At 41.6% G+C, this 14,450-nt stretch overlaps 1 protein-coding gene and 1 pseudogene across 1 annotated transcript; both read left to right on the top strand.

The window, feature by feature from the left end:
* The first annotated feature begins 500 nt into the window (after positions 1-500).
* Positions 501-3,361, top strand: LOC147991051 (uncharacterized; annotated as a pseudogene).
* Positions 3,362-11,959: 8,598 nt separating this feature from the next.
* LOC147991050 (uncharacterized) lies at positions 11,960-12,646 on the top strand. The gene has a single exon (XM_087538510.1). It carries the CDS (start codon positions 11,960-11,962, stop codon positions 12,644-12,646), a length of 687 nt encoding a protein of 228 aa, XP_087394636.1.
* The last annotated feature ends 1,804 nt before the right edge of the window (positions 12,647-14,450 follow it).

Raw genomic sequence — 14,450 nt, 5'->3', positions numbered from 1 at the left:
GTCCAGAAATTACGTCCCGTAATAGAAAGAGATGCAGGGTGGTTGTTGATAGACTTAGGGGGAAGGGGCCTGCCATTGGATCACCCTTAAGTGCTGACTGGGTTGGATTCACGGCTGAGGAGTCTGAGATGCTGAAAGGTATGTTGAGTGCCGATATGCCTAGAAACTATTGTATGATGCATTGCTGATTTACCATTGTTACCGAGTCAAGATAAATTTGCAGCTGGGTACCGAAAGAGATCTTTCTACGGTGGCCCAGACTGCAAATGTACCAACTGTGGTGCAGTCTTCTGGTTCGAGGAGAGGGTGAGATCGGAATCCGCTATTACGCTAAGGCGGGTGGTTTACAACAAATGTTGCAAGGGCGGTAAGGTGTATATTACACCTTTTAAAAAGCCACCCTTGTTTCTCTCTGAGTTGCTGAGATACAATGGTCCCTCGCGTAGCAGAGAGTTTATAAAAAAATTCGTCAGTACAACTGCCTCTTTGCATTTACTTCCATGGGAACTACTGTTGACCGTTCTGTAAATGATGGTAATGGTCCAAATATATACAAACTAAACGGGCAGGTTTGTCATCGAATGGGATCTCTTATGCCTAAGGAAGGAAATACCCCTAAGTATGTCGAACTCTATATATATAATACCCAGAATGAGGTGCAAAACAGGATTCAGGCTTTAGAAAAGGGTGAAAAGAGTGATGGTGGTTTAGATGAATCTATTGTTGAAGGCTTGATGCATATGCTTGATACACACAATTCTTATGTCAAAACGTTTAGATCAGCTAGAGAAATACTAGCAGCCAATAAGCATGCCGAGATAGCCATTCGTTTAGTTTCCCCTGGAGAATCTGATGGCCCACAGTTTAGCCTTCCTACAACTGATGAGCTAGCATCTTTAATGTTTGGTGAGTTCACGGTGGAGGCTTCTTGCCGTGACATAATAATACACGGTAGAGATGACAATCTGCAGCAAATATCTTCTTTGCAAACTTCATATATGCCTTTGCAGTATCCTCTTCTCTTCCCCTATGCAGAACGTGGGTTTCAGCTCGGGCTTAAATATATTGGTTTAGACCCTTTAGATATTAGCAAAAGAACCAGGCTCACTATGCAGGACTATTATTCCTATTGTCTCCACTATAGACCAGAGCAGCATAATCCATACCTTTGTTGTGGTTTGCTTTCCTCACAGGCCATTGTAGATGCACATGCTTGCATAGACGAGTGGAGGCTGCATTTCATCATGAAGGCTAATAATGATCTTAGAGCAGAGAACTTGCAAGGAGTCACTGATGCTGTTGGAAAAGGGCAGACATATGCAAGTTCTATTGGCAAAAAAACATACTTCCATCCTCTTTTACCGGTGGCCGTCGTTATATGATTGAGAACTTCCAGGACGCAGTAGCCATTTCATGTGTCTTTGGCACACCAGACCTTTTCACCACCTTTACCTATAATCCCAAGTGGCCTGAGATAACAGAAGCCCTGTGTTCTGAGCCTGGCCAGATGCCTTCAGACAGGGTGGACCTTCCGGTCAGGATTTATCACATGAAGCTCAATGACTATATTCATGATATTAAGAGTGGGGAGGCCTTTGGTCCTGTCGTAGCGGGTAAAACGTGCTTTCTGATTCCTCTCATCTCTTTTTTCTGTTCTTTTCCACCTCAGCTTGTGATTGTTTTTTATCCATTTATTCACAGTACTGCACACTGTGGAGTTCCAAAAAAGAGGGCTTCCTCATGCCCATATCCTGGTCTGGCTTGATAGGAAAAAAACGGGAGGTTAGTCCTGCTTTAATTGACTCTTTTATATCGGCTTCCATCCCTGATCCTGTTGCGGATCCTGTTGGATACGTTCTTGTTTTTGAACACATGATGCACGGCCCTTGCGGGGAAGATGGTGTTAAATGTCCTTGCATGAAAGATGGATTGTGTTCAAAAAAAATTCCTAAGTCATTTCAGCTTGAGACCTCTCTAGATGATAGTGGATTCCCTGTGTATAGTCGCCCAGATAACGGCCGTTTATAATGAAAAAGGCCAGACTTGATAATAGGCATGTTGCTCCTTATAATCTGCTCATGCTAAAAAAATACCAAGTGCATATTAACGTTGAGTGGTGCAATAAAACCCATGTCATCAAGTATCTTTATAAGTATGTTACAAAGGGTCCTGATTTTTCAAAAACTTTGTTTGAAAGCATCAAAAACAAGCATGGTATTGAGATTGATGAGATCATGGAATATAGACAATGCCGTTACATATGTGATAAAGATGGTTGCTGGAGGATATATGGCTTTGATATACACAGTAAGATGCCTTATGTTGAAAGATTGCATGTTCATTTATTAAATAAACACACGAGGCGTTTCAATGTTAAAGCAAACCTGAAGTCAGTTGCTGACGATGAGTGGCTACAGAGAACAATGTTAACCGAGTGGTTTGTAGCTAATAGATGCCATGCAAATGCTAGGTCTCTTACTTATTGTGACTTCCCAACCAAATGGACTTGGCTAGCAAGCAAAAAACAATGGATTCCTAAGACCTCAAGTTATAGGATTGGTAGAATTTATTCTGTTCACCCTACAACTGGAGAACTTTTCTATCTTAGAATGCTATTGATGGTTGTCAAAGGTGCCATGTCTTATATGAATGTTAGAACTTATAATGGGATTGTGTATGAAACCTTTAAGGAGGCATGTGCTGCTAGGGGCTTACTTGGAGATGATCTTGAATGGTATAGTGCGTTTGATGAGGCTTTGACCTGGGGCATGGGAGATCAGCTGCGCAGGCTTTTTGTTACAATCCTTGTTCATTGTGGTGTTAACGATGAAATGCTTTCTTCAAAAAATATTGGTCACAGTTAGGTGAGGATATTAAGTACAATATCAAGTGGTCTTTTCGTGATGATAATCATGTTATACCTCCTGATGAGCTGAGAGACATCTTGCTTGATAAGTTGACAGTTCTATTTAGTAAAAATGGCCCTAATATTCTAGACCACAGGCTACCATTAAAGACTACATATGATGATAACTCTGATGACAATGACATGATAACTGATGAACTATCTGCTGATCCTAAAAGTGAACTACTAAAGGCAGGAACCATGTACAGCCAATTAAATCCAGATCAACTCCTAGCTTATAAGAATATTATCGACCGAGTTGTGTCTGGAAAACCTGGCTTCTTCTTTGTTTCTGGATATGGTGGAACTGGGAAAACTTTTCTCTGGAGTTCCATAATTGCTTATCTTAGAGGTAAAGAAAGGATTGTTCTCACAGTTGCTCTTCTGGGGTTGCAGCACTTCTTTTACCTGGAGGTAGGACTGCTCATTCTAGGTTTAAAATACCAATCAGTCTAGATGACAATGGAACATGTGATATAAAAAGATCTAGAAAATTAGCAGAGATGATCGAATCAACCTCCCTAATAATATGGGATGGGGCTTTAATGACGCATCGTAGGTGTTTTGAGGCTTTGGATCATAGCTTACGTGATATTCTGTCTGCCTACGATCCTTCTATAGCTGACATGCCTTTTGGTGGTAAGGTTATGGTTCTGGGTGGCGATTTGAGACAGATTTTACCAGTCATTGAGGGTGGGACTCGCTCACAGGTTATAAATGCTGCTATAACAAATTCACCACTATGGTGTTTTATAGAAGTTCTACATCTTAACATGAACATGCGTTTGGCTGTGCAAACAACAGATCCTGTTTTACAAGCTGAGATAACTTCTTTTGCTGGTTGGATCTTGAGTATTGGTGATGGTACAACGCCTTGTGTTACTAGACAAGGGGAGTGTGAGCCAAGTTGGGTAACAATTCCTGATGATATGTTGATCCATTCTGAGGAAAATAGAATAGGCACTATTGTTAATGCTGTATATACAAACTTTGCTAAAAATTGTTCTAATCGAAAGTACTTCTGCCAAAGGGCTATCTTAACAACAACAAATTATCTAGCTCAAGAAGTTAATGACCATGTGCTAGCCTTAATGCCTTCTGCTGAGAGAGAGTACTTAAGCTATGATTCTATAGGAAATGCTGCTGACTCAATGCGTAATATGGATGTGTTTTATCCCATCGAGTACCTCAATACAATTAAAATTAACAACTTCCCACAGCACAAGTTGCTATTGAGAAAAGGCATGCCGATTATGCTCCTTAGAAATTTGAGTCAGGCAACTGGTCTTTGTAATGGCACTCGTCTTGTTGTCTCTAAACTTGGTGAGAAAGTCATTGAGGCTATTATCATGACTGGTTCTAATATTGGGGATATTGTGTACATTCCAAGGATTTGCCTCACTGCCAAGGATCCTAAATGGCCATTTACTTTACATCGTCGCTAGTTTCCAGTGAGGGTTTGTTATGCCATGACTATCAATAAGAGCCAGGGACAGACTCTCTCAGTTGTTGGATTATACCTGAAAAGCCCTATTTTCACTCATGGCCAGCTTTACATGGCGGTTTCACATGTGACTTCCAAGAAAAACTTGAAAATTCTTATCGAGAACGAAGGTGGCACACTTGGATCTCAGACTAGAAACATAGTTTTCTCTGAGATCTTTGAGTCTTTGGAATAGTACCTACGTCGTGCTTTATTTTGTGAGCTGCTTTTGGTCTCACTACTACTTGCTGCCTCTTAGTCTCTATTATTGTATGCTTCCTAATTTGGTGAAATATTTCGATTATCTGCTCCCTTTTCAATAAGATTTGAGGCTATAAATGTTGTTTTATCTGTTGCTGCTCATTACCTAAGATAGCGAATACTGTTCTTTTCTGTGCATCTATGTACATGTTAAAGGTATTTTGGTAGTTCGCTTAGTATGTCTGTTCACTTGACTTCGATTAGGTATGCTATCATATTGCAAAACCTAATATGTTGCTTCTTTGTGTATTTTTACCTTCCTAAGCAAAAGTGTCTTTATGTTTCCAGATGGCGCATCAGATGTTCTCTGAGATACACAAGCACAACAGGAAGTGGGTTGTCTCTGTCCTTGTCTCGCGCCTATGGTTTTATCGTGGGGGGACTGACAATGGGCCTATCCAGCACATGGACTTGGTTGTTCTTGATAGCCAGGTTTGTCTTTACATAGCTAGCTCAACGCCAACTGTCCATATTTGTCCTAGGATACCTTTCTGATTGCTATTTTTGTTGGCAGGGCAACCATATGTATGTGCAGATACCTCCTCAGCGAGCAGAAGAACTGAAGAATGAGCTGTAGGAAGGAAAGGTCTACATGATGAGCAGCTTCAACTACGTTGAAGCAAAGAAAACTTATAGACCTGTTGAGAGTCGCTTCATGATTCAGTTCACCAGGTTTAGCAATGTTGTTTTACGCCTGGGCTTGGAAGCAGATTACCCGTTCTGCACCTACAATTTGATCCCATTTCAGGACATCCCCAGGCCATGTGGGCCACCGCCTCGTTTCCTTGGTAAGTCGTGTCACCGCACGCCTAAGTACATTAAAAACCACTTGTCAAATATCTGGAGTCTGATGCTCTTGCAAATTCTATGGTTTTGAAGATGTCATTGGAAGAATAACTGCTGTTTATGATGTGGTCACTATCCAATCAATGCATCAGCCAGAGCCATCAAACACAAGGACAATAATCCTAACTGACTTACAATAAGTGTCATTTGCTTATTGTTATGCATGCACCATTCTAGGCCGCCTGCTCGTTCGTTTGTTTACCGATCTGTTCGTCATATGAAACCTATAGGGGCAAGGAGCTAAGGCTGGTCCTCTGGGGTGATCGAGCGATTGAATTTGAAGAAGAAGCAGTGCGGGCAAGAGACGAAAAGGAAGCTGTGATTGCAATTTTCGTAGGAACACTACCTAAAATAAATCAAGGTGGTCAACCTATTGCATCTTATACATTTATGCATTATGTATTGTACAACCTTTTCATCCTATGTTCAATGCAGCCTCTTACCCCTCTATATTGTTCAATAACTATGCAGGTGTTCAAGGACTTAGTGGTAGTTCTGCTTGCCGTTGGTACATTGACGAGGATCTCCCAGTGATAAATGACTTCCGCAACAGGTGATTTCTATATGCCTTCTAATTGGCTTCTCTTGCTTTAACCATGAATATGAAGACAGTGTTGTTTTCTTTGTCACGCTGCTAACTATCTCCCCTGTTGCGTATTAAAATAGGTTGGGGACTAATTTCAAACCCATTGATAACGATGCTGCTTTGACCGAGGGTGCATTTACTACCCGTATCTACGCTGATCCTGTTGAAAAGACCGTGTCAGAGCTCCTCCGCCTGAACCCTTACGAAAATGAGGTATCCTCGCTGTCTTTTCCTCTATATGTTGTTCCCACTTTTCCTGGTCATGTGCTCAACTGCAAGTTATGTTACTTCGACAGGAAAAATGGTTCATATGTACCGTTACTATCCAGAGGCTCAATCCTGATCAGCGCTGGTGGTTCTTCTCTTGCTCCTCTTGCAACAAGACCTCTACAATAGTCACATCGAACTACCGATGCGCCAATCCTAACTGCTCATCCATAGCAGCACAGGAAACGTATGTGCCTTCCTAGACCTTTGTCTCCTGTTTCTTTTGTTTTGTGTTGTTTGTTTCCTCAGTCTTCCTGCCTGATTTATTTAGAAATGCCTCTTCTATGTTTTATTAGTCCATTACTACAATCCTCATTCTATTCGTGCCATGTGCAGGTACTGTATTTCGGTATTTGTGAGTGATGACGTGGGTGAGGCTGAGTTCACCATGTTTGATAAAGTTGGAAAAGCAGCTGTTGGAAAACCACTCCTCAATTTACTGAAGTTTAGAAACCCAGGACTTCCAACCATACAAGAGATAGCTCGTGTACCGATGGTTGATAGGATTGCTCCACCAGAGGTTACCCAGATTATTGGGCAGAAGTATAAACTTCTTGTGTCCATTGCAAAGAGAAGCTTTGCAACCACAAGCACACAGTTATCATTTGAAGTTGTGAAAATTATGGAAACCTACAAGCCTGAGTTAAGCTCATCTACCTCTGACTGTGTCCCTGGATCATCTGGAGCATCATCCTCTGCTTCCCTCACTGACAGTCCAGTACCATCTGAGATGTTTACACCCAGTACCCCAAGCATCAAGAAAGCCCAGCCTGGCAGCTCCTCAGGGAGCCCTGCTATAACTTTTCCATCACCTACAGGCGCGGTGTGTTGTTTTCTTAGTCTACCATCTCTCAGTCGATTTATTCAATCAAGATGCCTGCAAACTAATTCAGTTCTTCTCATTTCTTTTTTTACACTTAGACGCAGACACCAACTTCAAAGCTCAGTGTTGGTCTCCTTTCATCTGCATCTCCAGGGTATGCCTCTTTAGAAAGGACCACTGCAGTATTTTCTAATACTTGCTTGCTCTTATGATCGTATTTTCTTTTCTAGCAAATCACCATGCCCACCTAGCAGGACCAGACGTGCTTTATTTATTGGCAATGACAAGAAGCTCCCTCTGGCAGAGGATCCTCCAAAGAAGTGTGACGAAATAGCCGCGTTAAATATTTCTCTGCTCCGCCTGAGATACCTGTTAACACACATGTGCTAACTAATGCATAATACTATAAATGCATGCATATACCTTTAGTAACTGAGCAGCATGGTCACGTGCTGATACACAGGTGTCAAGGCAAAATCTTACTATTGTATAGCCTAATAACCATCCAATATCAATATGCAATGTCTCTCTATTATCAAGCTTATATATATGTTGGGTGCTCCAGGAGAACGATGATGAAAAGGCTGAAGATCCTTCTGGTGCTGCTAATGCAAAAGATAACAAGAGTCCACTTCAGAAAAACAAGAAGTAAGTACTGCTTCTTACATTCCACCAATATAGCCGGTTTCCAAACCTGTGTATAGCATTCCGCTTATTTATTTTTGACTAACACACCTTGAAATAAAGGAACCCCGTTGCTGGAAAAGGAGATGGAGGAGGGAAGAAAACAAAGCAGTAGTGACTCCTTTGCCCTGCCTATGCAACCTTAAAATATCTATAGGTACACCACAATTTCCCTATATACTACTATTCTTGGACTTGTTTTGCCATTCTCATACTTGGAACTAGTTTCTGAAACTTTGCGTTCTACTATAGGTTATCTATCCTATGTACATTAGCTTCTCCTCAGCAAGATCGAAGGAGAAATATGGCGGTTTATGCATCTAGCTTCGCTCTCGACAACGCTCCATCACAATGTTCTTTGACCAGCTACAAGTAGAGTCCGTTGCCGTGTATGCTTCTTGCATAGACCTTGGTGTGGTTGTATGCTTCTTACGAAGCATGTTTAAAACTCCTCTATTTATATGTCGGTGTGCTAAAAAGTCTTTGGCTGCTCAAGTAGCAGTGTCAAAGCACGGCAAAACAAAAAACTCCTCTATATAATCAAGTGAACTCTAGCCTGTTATGTGTGTGCTGTTTGATTATCATTTGCCTTTTTATGCGTGATATGCTTCCCCATAGTCTGCAGATGATTTCTTCTTTTCATAGATGATTTTGTCTCCCCTCTGTTTTAGACTCTGGTCATCTCCTCCATTTTTCATAGCCTTTAAGGCTCTGGCCCATTCCTGTTTTTACTTCGGCCCAGTAGGCCCGTTCTTGGCCGTGCCTCATATCCAGACAGGTTGTGTGGCTGAGGACTGGCCTATGTGCTGTCCCCCATAACCTGCACGCTCTCTTACTCCACCCCACCAATCCCGCCGTCACACTCTCCGCGCATCCATTTCTAGGGTTTCTTCCCTTGCTACATCTTGGTGCCCTGGGCTTATGGCATCTTCTTCAACCGATGAAGCTGCATCCTATACTGTCGTTTCAGTTCAAGGTAGATTCCATTCTTTCCCTGTTCCTCTAAGCTGAGCCACTGTCCCTGTATTCTTAGATCCAGTCGTCCTTTCTCAGCGCCTAAGCTGGCGGATAGCCTAAACTATTTTATAATCTTTCTAGGTATTTCGTCCTCGTCTGTCTGTTCCAGAACAAATATTACAAGAGCTTTTCTTTCTTATGGTGAAACAAAATGCCTAGAGATCCGGACACACTACCATTTCCAAATCATTTTCTCTCCTGATAGTAGAACTGCACGAAGGCACTTTGATAATGCATTGGCTAAAGCTTTTCAGCTTGAATGCGATGAAATTTTTACCATTGATACTCCTGACCAGGAGTTCTTAATTAGCATCCCAAACAAGCAGCAGAATAGACAAGCAGTCGAGTTCCTTCAGTCCGAACAGAGGCTTAACTTGGGTAATATATACTTTACCACCCTCTGCGCAGATGAAAACCCAACATTTTGTGGCACACCAGGCTATGATTTCAGTGATAACCATGCCGAATCCCAGGTTTTAGTTGAAATAACAAACCTCCCACAGCATCTTTGGACATTCAAGACAGTGGATTTTATGTTGCATCCATATTGTGTCATCTCTGAGCTTTACCCTGACACAATCACCTACAATGATCTTCTCGCGTTCCGGTGCATCTGTTGGACAGACGTGCCAGAAAATGTGCCATTGCGGATGAATATCAAGATCAGACGTAGGTTTAGGGATCCAGCAAACACAACAATAGGGATCCACCTAGACATGTTCACTGTGCTTATTAGTGTGCTTAACAACCCTTTCAGCAAGATAATGAGGCCCATTGAGCCATTATCACCTGTGCCAAATGCTCGGGACATCACCGTCGATGCTGCTGCCCCACACTGTTTTCTTCAAGACACCGAGGTCGACCCCGATAGATTCCAGGAGCTATCACATTCTATAATCCTCAAACGAGAAGATGGTGTTGAACCCATAGACACAAATGAAATATTTTCTGCGATCATTCGATATGTACCAGCGTCAAGATATGTCATGGTGAAGCCAATTAGCTTTGATGCTTTCCTTGTATACTATCAAGGGGGTGTTCAGTATGCTACATTTGCAGCATTCAAATCAACTGTTCTGGCAAGGGGACACATTGAGCTAGGCTGCCACATCTTCAAGGTTATTCCTTGGTGTTCTTCTTATGGTGGCCAGCAAATTTCACTTACCCGATTTATTCGTGTGAGTATAAGTGAACTTCCGGCTGGAATCCTCCGACATGAAATAGCAAGCCAGCTGTTGAGCCCGTTTGTCTTAGTTGAAGAGAATGGTTTGCCTGGACAGGGCTTCATAAATACACATATATATGACTGTTTTGGCTGGGTTGACAGTGTGATTGATATCCCAGATTATATTACCATCTACATAACACCACGTGGATGCGAATCAGACTATATGCATACATGACATCATTACATGCCGCTGTACACGCGGCAGGCAAAGATAATGGTTCGATCTCCAACAATGCTGGAAAACTAAGGTATACTATATGTGTGGGTCAATTTATGTACATATACTGACAAGGTCCTATGATATAACAATTAACTTATTTCTTCATTTCCCACGGGAATATTGCTGTGATGAAGCCTACAAAAGTTGATGTATTTTGCTCTCTGAGCAAGTTGCTATACATCAAATAGGGGAGAAGATCGAAAACTTCAACTACCTATTACAAATGTCTTATTAGCAACCAACCTTACTATGCCACCAGTGTATTTTTATTTTCAAACTGTAGCGCCAGTTTAAGACCTGTATTACCTGCTTCTCTTTTCTATTACCTGCGACCAACAATTACAGTGGCCCTCTGTGTACCTTTCTATTCACATTTTTCCTTTCCAACTACTACTATGGAGGCCCTTGAAAGTTGTGGTGTATGGGCACAGAGACAATAGCCTAGCCAAAAGGCCCATAGACATATCATATATTGCTATGAAGGCAGCCAGATGAAACCCTAGATCGGCAGAGTGTTCTCTCCTACACGTTCAGTGCCTCACTCCCAAACAATGACCACACCGGTGCGAGCACAGTCAATATTGCTAACCGCTGTTTGTCCATGTGTTTCAGCATCTGGATGCCCGGAGAACTCCTCAGCAGGACCACAGGTAACTACCCTTATGATTCAGTGATGTAGCCGCAGATCTATGTGCCCTCTTTTTGATTAAACTTGCAGCTGTGGTCGGCGCTTAATCTATCTACCTGATTTCACAGGAGATGCCACTGGATGCAGAGGAGATACATGCCAGGTTTTCTCCGGATGAAGAATACTCCAACAATAACCAATCTGAAGGCCAGCTGCTTGAGGTGGCTTTCTTTCAGAAAAATAAAAAAGCATTCCTTTGACCAGAATGATTTTCCTTGGTATGCACTGAAGCTGTTCCGATTTTTGATGCAGGAGGAGATGCCAGGCATGGAAGAGGCCTACACTCAGTATGAGAATTCGTAGCCCCGCTGTGAGGTTGGTGGTTATATAGTAGAAAACAACTGATACTTTAGTTATCTATTGTGGATACTTTTTCTATGCCTATTTCCTCTCAGCAAGATTCGTAGTTTAAGCTTCGTGGGCTTATTATGAAAACTATTTCTTAATGTCATGAAGTTTTAAGCAGGTAAAAAGATATGCCTGTACTGACACCACTCAACAAGGGAAATTTTGAACCACGAAAACCAATGCTAGCATGGTCACCTAAAAAGAATACACCAAAAACTTCCATACAAGCACACACCAAAGTCTTTTTGTTTCATATAGGCACATTACTAGAGAGCTTCCTGCATTGTTTCAGTGTTGGATGTGTGTCTTTTTGTTTCATACAGGCGCAATACTCCTGTTTATACATTGCATTCAGGATTCAATTCACACTTGTGATAGTCATTAGTTCATACTTGTGATTATTAGAACCTCGATGCATAGCTTATGCTTATACAAGTGATCATATACAAACTTACCTTGATCAACATCTTGTGCATAAAGTTGTCCAGAATAAATTAGTTATCTTCATTCCAGCTGTTACCATAGCAAAAACTAATATGGTGTTAGTTCTGCTTGGGTTATTCAAAGTACACTTTCCTTCTAAAAGCTTTTATTTGCCGACATATGATTCATTCCCTCGCGCCTAATGACATCTGTTTAAAATCACAGGCCATACCACCGATGATCAAAATCCCTTACAGGATGATGCTAGATGTTCTTTTACAGACTTTAGAACTTCCAGCAGCTGAATATCGAAGCAAAGCATGTGATGGCGGTAGAGTATGTGTCACTATTTTTTTCCATACACCCACATCATATGTTGAAGATCATGGCAGCCGTATGGCTATTCCCGGGGTACAGTGTATCGATCATGCAATGTTAGAGGACACAGCTGCCATCGAAGCAATTGGATACATAAAATGCATGGTTAAGACGGAACTAAGAGACTACAATTACAACACCATGAAGAAACTGGATGAGGAAAATCAGTCTCTAAAGCATGAGCTAGAAGTGGCGAAGTATAACAAGCAGAAAACAAAGGCGAAGACCAGAACCATCAAGAACAAATTAATGATGGCTAGGTATAAGAACAAGAAAAATGCTATGGGCTGGTTTGTTCTTACAAGATACATGCATGGATTATCTAATCATATATGCAATGTGACAGCGCTCAACAGATCATCTGGGAAAGAACCCATGAATGAGCTTATGAACGAACCTCTTAACAACATTGAGAAGATAGCAGAAAGGCTCAAGGGCAGGGTGCTCAAATTAGAAAAGCAACTAAAAAGCATTAGGAGAGGTTTCTAGAGTTCTGTTCTACAAGAATGGATCCTAAACCAGACCTTTTAGAATTGTAGTCTGTTTCGATCCTTTTGTTTAACCGCATAGATTAACCGTAATGTATAATTATATTTCTCTGTCTGTGTAAGACTTGCCAAGACTGTGTAAGAACTAATGATGGCCCTGTCAAGACTCTGTTGCTTGTACCGTTTATATCTGTGTGACTTTTTATTTAATTTTTAGTGTCGTTTATGTCTCTATAACTGGCATTGCCAAGACCATAAATATACTTCAGGATTCCTATTGCGTATACAATTCCTGTTTCTGTAGACAGCAAAGCTAAATTCGCTAATGCAGTGCAAAAATAGCTCGTTTCTATCTGCCTGTGAAAATGCGATCGCACAGATGTGACAGTGGGCTCATATTCTAAAACACACGCGCTAAAAAAAGAATAAAGCCTTGGGCCTGGTGTCCATATCAGGCCGCACTGAAAACCCTTGCCAAGCCCACAACAGTCCATATACAGCAAGCACGCTGACTCCAACTCACAGATTCTAGGGTTTCTATCAGTCGCATCCATTTCCAGTTCGATCTACCACCCCCCGAGCCGCCTCTATCTTCCAACTCCGTAAACCACGCATCTAGTGCAAGGATATGGCGGGCAAGGATCCGGATTCTCCATTGGACGAAGAACTCATGGTCAGGGGTCTTCCACAGGTACGTGCCTCATGACAATTGGGTAATTTACTTCCTGTTTATATAGTCGATTAAAGCATATATGCAACGACATCTTTGTCCATTTGCGTGATGCATGCCTGATTTACAACTTGCAGATGTCGCCAACCCATGTCAACATAAGCAAACGTTACATTCTTCAGCAAGCCACGAACACTCTTAAGCTGCAAATCACTGACCATGACATACTTGACATGGGAGAGCATGGCCAGTTGCCTCTCTTTCAATCAATTTACCACCTCATAGAGGCTGGGCAGCCACAGAACCCAAAATTTTTTATGGGGATTTCAAAAGTACATCCCTTGAAGCTGCTCAATCAGCTAATGTAGCTGCAATAAGCTATCTACAAGAAAACAACATAGTAGTATTTGATGATGCAAACCTACAACCCCTAAAGAAATGCAGAAGAGAACTTCTACAAGCAACATCCTGGTCATGGGGTTTTGAGCAATCTACTATGCAGCTTAAAAAACAAGTCAAAGCCATGGAAAAAGATAGGGTGCAACCATTAACATTGCTGCTTTCACCCGATGACGACAGTCCAAATACACCACTTCTTGAGGTATATTAGACATACTTTTGTCTTAGTTTGTGTACCAGTTTTACACATACAAAAAATAGACCATGTATATCTCATAACAAGTTTCAGGAACCTGATGATGAATTGGTTCCAACACCTGAAGCAGAACCATAGTTTAATGGCAGCGCAACAAACACACCGCCATCTGCAGTGATCTCTAACCTCTTTCCTGCTACTAGCAAGTTGGACCCAGAAATCGCAGGCAATGGAACTACTAGGTAAAACACTCACAAGAAAAACCTACTAAATCAACTATCTTCCTCTTTGATCGACAAACAAAGCACTGTATGCAGGGTGTCTGGAAAAATAAGTGCAAAAAGAGTGTTGTTCGACCATGGCAATGAGGTGTAAACCCAAGCAACAACATTGACCAGGATACTTTTGAAAGCTAGCTCAAAGGCATTACCAAAAATTATTATCCTTCGTGCGGAGTATTTTCATGCATCCAAAACTTTAATCCTATCTTATGAAATCGCATGTACTGACTATGCTATATCTATGTGCATACGCTTAATT

This window comes from Triticum urartu, chromosome 1A (assembly GCF_056163025.1).
Source record: "Triticum urartu cultivar PI428250 chromosome 1A, HENAU_Tu73, whole genome shotgun sequence".
NCBI lineage: Eukaryota > Viridiplantae > Streptophyta > Magnoliopsida > Poales > Poaceae > Triticum > Triticum urartu.
The sequence above is the reverse complement of the archived record's forward strand: the minus strand, read 5'-3'. Positions and strand labels throughout refer to the sequence as shown.